We start from the raw sequence: 5,244 nt of genomic DNA, 5'->3' as shown, positions 1-5,244 counted from the left end.
GTGGATTGTGTGTAAACAACTTTTGTTTTGTATGGAACCAAGCCTGAATAAGGAATTTGTTTATTTATGTGGAATTTGCAATGCCTCGATATGCATTGCATTGGATTGGATTGCCCATGATTTGTTATGTATGCTTGTTATGCACTAAATTTAAAAGAAAATGAAATGAAATCCGGAAGGAAATGTAACCAAAAGAAAGGTGGAAAGAAGCCGCAAAGAACCCAAAAGAAACAACAAAACCCACCTAAATCGAAGTAAAAATAGGCAATGGAACTTGCCCGTGGCACGCGAGTTCTATGCTCTTGTCCGACATACTAGAAGACTTCAATCTAACTTTCACTTTGACACCCCTTGATAGTACGGTTTGTCCTGGAGCATCATCATTTGCTTCAAATAGGCATCTCATATTTTTCAATACTATCACAACATTTTTAGGGGTCATAACGCTTTTTTAAAACAAATTCTTAGGGATAACTTCTGATGTACACTAACAAAGCACTAGTCCCTTAACCATTCATAGTCAAGGTCTATCTCCTTGACAAGGGAAACATTCATATCAGTATTGCTTGTTTTGAATCATAAAGTGTCGATACAACTCGATGAACAAAACAAAAATCTACTGTCATTGTAGTAGGGGAATCAACGTATATGAACGAGACGAACTTGACACTCAATGAACAGTCCTCAGTTGATGAAATGCAATCTAGTGTCAGGTTATCTCGTTCACACATCAAGAATTGATTGACCTATACAACAACAGAGAAGCTTGCCGCCATCCGCCGGCGCGGCTATTTAAGCCAGTTGGCATCCACCTCACGTGGCGATATGGAACTAAAATTGGGTGTGCCAATGAGAGTGGAAGGAGTTTTGGTGGCTGCAAGTGGGACCGCTACGACCTGCAGCGGGGTAGGCAGACACACCCGGGCGCTCCCATATCCGCCCCATATTTGGGTTGGATATGAGAGGTGCCGTTCAACTCGGACGTTTGAGACCCGTTTGAGGTGCCCGTCTGAGTCGAATTTTTGTGACCGGTCAGTGACCGAGCCATCCCCCGGATGTTTGATGCGGGTTTGGGGCACCCGGCTGTAGGGCATCTTCAACGCCGATCCTCAAACCGCCTGCATCCGTCCAGACCGCGTTGTTCGGACCGCAGAAGCCATCCAACACGGTCCTCTATCGATCTGCGGCGCGGTCCGGACATACTTTCTCCCGTAAAGCGGAGGCAAACGTGGGGGAGTTCTGCGGAAATCCGGACAGCCTCATGACAAACCAAAAGTCGCCACGTACCACACCTCTTCGTCCAGATGTCGGAAGGCTAGCATGTTAGATGATTAGTATTTAGGCATTTGGCAAAAACTTTGCAAATATAGTTGGGCATTGGCGGAAGGTTACTTCTTGCCATTAGCATTATGCAAAGTGATTAGTATTTGGGCATTTGGCAGAAGCTTTCTAAATATATTTGGGCATTTGACGGAAGTTTACCTTTTGCCATATGATTAGCATTTGACAAAATTATTACTAGTTTTCTATTAATGTTCTTTATTACACATTGATGAAATGACGGAAACTATGTAAATAGATTTGGCCTTTTGGCGGAAGGTTTGAAAATGACCAAGCCCATTTAGCGGAAAGAAGCTAGTTTAGTGGCGGAAGCAGCTATCTTTGGCGGAAACTACATTGGCACAAGGATTAATAGCCTTCCGCCAAACAAACAACGACTAACCATAGTTTTCTAAAAGGAATCATGTAGTTAGTTGGCGTTTAAAATTTAACAGAGACGGTCATTTACAGTTACGATTGGATGACGGTCTCATGCATCCGTGCCCACGGACTGGTCCCTTTTACCGTGGACAGATATGCGGGAGGAAACTAGCGGGTTGCATGTGAAGATGCCTAAAGGAGTAATAATGCTGCTGTAATATAGGCATCCAAAACTTTGGGTTAGAAAACAAGGGCAAGAGCTTGGTATGCCATTGGGTCAACGCGAAAAGGCTTGCCTTGTTCAAGAAATCCAAGTAAACCTGTCCACTGTCGAGTCTCGACTCTCGACAGCCGCGGTAAATGAGAACCGCCGATACAAGCAAAGGACGCTATATATGTACTTGGACATTTCCGCCAAATAGCAATAGCATAGCTTGCTGACCAGTTGACACACTGCGCCAAAACTATGGAGCTGCACTCAGCCTCAAAGTGCATAGCCTTCTTCCTCCTCCCTCTACTAGCCAGCGTGCATTACGCTCAGGCGCACCCTGGTCGTCCCTCGATCCACTCCATCTTCAGCTTCGGCAACTCGTACGCCGACACCGGCAACTTTGTCAAGCTCGCCGCGCCGGTGTTCCTGGTCATGCCTTTCAACAACCTCCCCTACGGCGAGACCTTCTCTGGCCGCCCCACCGGCCGAGCCTCCAATGGCCGCATCACCATGGATTTCATCGGTACCGTCCTTTGTCTCGAATTATCCAGCTTTCAGTTTATGTTACAGAGAATGCTATAGAAGGTGATGTCTACCATGCCGGGACTGATAGATATTCGATGAATCAACTTGGCAGCCAGCGAGTTTGGGCTCCCTTTCGTCCCCCCGATTCTCGGCAAAGAGCGTAACTTCACCCGCGGAGCAAACTTCGCCGTCGTCGGCGCCACGGCGCTCGATCTAGCCTACTACCTCGAGAACAACATCACGAGCGTGCCCCCTTTCAACAGCTCCTTGAGCGTGCAGCTCGACTGGTTCCAGAAGCTCAAGCCCACCTTGTGCTCAACGCCACGAGGTACGACGAACGACGTAGCCATGATCGATGCATGCAGTCCCGATCGAGTGATCTGGCTGACAAATTGTGGTTTTATCTTCAGGGTGCAGAGACTACTTCAAGAGATCCCTCTTCTTCATGGGGGAGTTCGGAGGGAACGACTACACCTTCCTCATGGCCGCCGGGAAATCCTTCGGCGAGGTCGCGTCGTACGTTCCGAAAGTCGTAGGAGCCATCTCAGCTGGCGCTGAGGTATGGTACTCCGTAGCAGCACATGACAAATAGAATTACGTACCAAATGAACGCTGCAGCTTGATCGTTCGATCGGCGTTGCTTTGCAGGCGGTGCTCAAGGAGGGAGCGAGGTACGTGCTGGTGCCGGGGCAGCTGCCGACGGGGTGCATCCCCATCGTCCTGACGCTGTACGCGAGCCCCAACAAGCGGCACTACGACCGCCGGACCGGGTGCCTGAGGAAATACAACGCGCTCGCGCGCTACCACAACGGAGTGCTGTTCGAGGCCGTGTACCGGCTCCGGATCAAGTACCCGGCGGCGAAGATCGTCTACGCCGACTACTACGCGCCGCTGATCGACTTTCTCAGGAAACCAAAGAAATTCGGTAAGCGTTACGGTGCCCGCGGTTAGAATGTACTAGCTGTCATGAAAGTAAACGCCTCCTACCAGATGCAGATCCCAAAAATTGAGTCGAAGACCGAGCCGGTCAATCGATCCGCCATTCTTAAACATATCGTGTCAGCCTAGTAGTTCTATATATACGAGTACTTTTTTTAACTTAGAATTGTCAACTTCGTTTACCATTTTTTATGGCAGTTGCTAATGCCGAGCGGAATTGGCATTGCAGGGTTCAGTGCTTCGTCGAAGCTCCGTGTGTGCTGTGGCGCCGGCGGGCCGTACAACTACAACATGACGGCGGCGTGCGGGTTTCCCGGCGCGACCGCGTGCGCTAACCCCGCCACGCACATCAACTGGGACGGCATCCACCTGACGGAGCCGGCGTACGAGCGCGATTTTTTGTCCAAAAAGACCCCCTGCCGAGATGAATTGCCAAAAAAGACTACCTCTGGATCAATTTGATAAAAAGGACCCCCTCAGCGGTGGCGGCAGGCGCGGCAGGCGACACGTGGCACCTGCCGCCACGCCAGGAGGCAGCGGGCCCAGCCGCCACCGCCGGAGGCGGCCACCCAGCTAGAACGGATTTCCTGCAGTGCGAGGCGCCGCGACGTAACGGGCGAGGCCAGGTGGGCCCTGCCACCACAGGGCGAGGCGGCCTCTCGTGCCCATGCCGCGCCCAGGCCGACAGGCCAGCTGCACGCGCGACGAGACAGTGGGCCCGGCCGCCACCGGGTGAGGCGGCCGCGCTGCATTCGGCCCGACAGCCGGTCCTGCTGCAGATTATTCCTGGCGCTGATTCCGACGAAAACTTCCCTCATTCCCACGCGCGTAATGACGACGAATTTCACGCTATTGCAAACTGGGCTGATTCCCACCCGCGGAGGACGACGAATTTCACGGGCAGGAACTGTTGTGCCGACACTACAGGGATGCTCCTCCTTTATATAGTATGCGTATGCTCCGTGCGCAAGCACACTCTGCCCTCCTCTTCTACTCTTTGCGTGCAAGAACACAGAGAAAGCAAAACTCATTACACATTTCATTCGTGATTTAGGGTGATTTAGAGTTGGATTTTGAATATGCTGAAGTTGAAGAAAAGATAGACCAAGGTAAGATCTATCCATTTTTGTTGGTTTGGTTCACATGCATGCAGTTTGTACTATTTTTGTTTAGTTCATAACTATGTGTTCTCTGTTGTGGTAGTGTGACGCCCGGATACTTAAGCTACAGTAAACCACTGTTAATGATGCCACGTCAGCACAATTACTGTTGCTAATCTCGCGTTAGTTCGAAACTGATTCAAATTCAAATTCAAAATCAAATCAAACGGTAAAAGTTTTCAAATTTTAAAACTAAAATATTCGAGTTGTGCCAAATAATGCAAAGTTAATTGTGGTGAAGAAACCCCACTTTTATAAAATGTTTTAATACCCTAAAATGATTAAAACAGTAGGTAAAACAATTAAATAAATGCATTTTGGGTTTTATAAAATACTAAACTATTTTGTTCAGGGATAAAACCTTTCGTGGCAGTAGTTATAATTGTAACTCTATTTTAGCTATGGGTTTCACTTTTTGTAAAACTATAAACTATTATATAAGAAAAATAAAACAGAACAGAAAATAAATAAAAGAAAGAAAATACAAAAGAGAAACAGAAAAAAAAGGAAGCCCCCCTGCTGAACCGCGGCCCAGCTGGCCATTGGGCTAACCAGGCCGGCCCAGGTCGGCCCCGCTCCTCTCCCTTATCCCCTCGGTCCAACCCACGTTCCCCCCCACCGACACTCCCCCCCTCCCGAAAATATCTCTCCCCCTCTCCCCCGATTGGATCGGGATCGAGGGAGGAGACCACCGCCGCCGCCAGGCCT

At 49.3% G+C, this 5,244-nt stretch overlaps 1 protein-coding gene across 1 annotated transcript; it reads left to right on the top strand.

Annotated features, from left to right (window-relative positions):
* The first annotated feature begins 2,153 nt into the window (after positions 1–2,153).
* On the top strand, positions 2,154–4,418 carry LOC123069212 (GDSL esterase/lipase At5g45910-like). Its single transcript, XM_044492000.1, has 5 exons — positions 2,154–2,435; positions 2,550–2,765; positions 2,848–2,996; positions 3,086–3,362; positions 3,606–4,418. The coding sequence occupies exons 1-5, from the start codon at positions 2,168–2,170 to the stop codon at positions 3,836–3,838; spliced, it is 1,143 nt and encodes a 380-aa protein (XP_044347935.1). The 5' UTR covers positions 2,154–2,167; the 3' UTR covers positions 3,839–4,418.
* Positions 4,419–5,244: the final 826 nt, after the last annotated feature.

This window comes from Triticum aestivum, chromosome 3B, assembly GCF_018294505.1.
Source record: "Triticum aestivum cultivar Chinese Spring chromosome 3B, IWGSC CS RefSeq v2.1, whole genome shotgun sequence".
NCBI lineage: Eukaryota > Viridiplantae > Streptophyta > Magnoliopsida > Poales > Poaceae > Triticum > Triticum aestivum.
The sequence above is the reverse complement of the archived record's forward strand: the minus strand, read 5'-3'. Positions and strand labels throughout refer to the sequence as shown.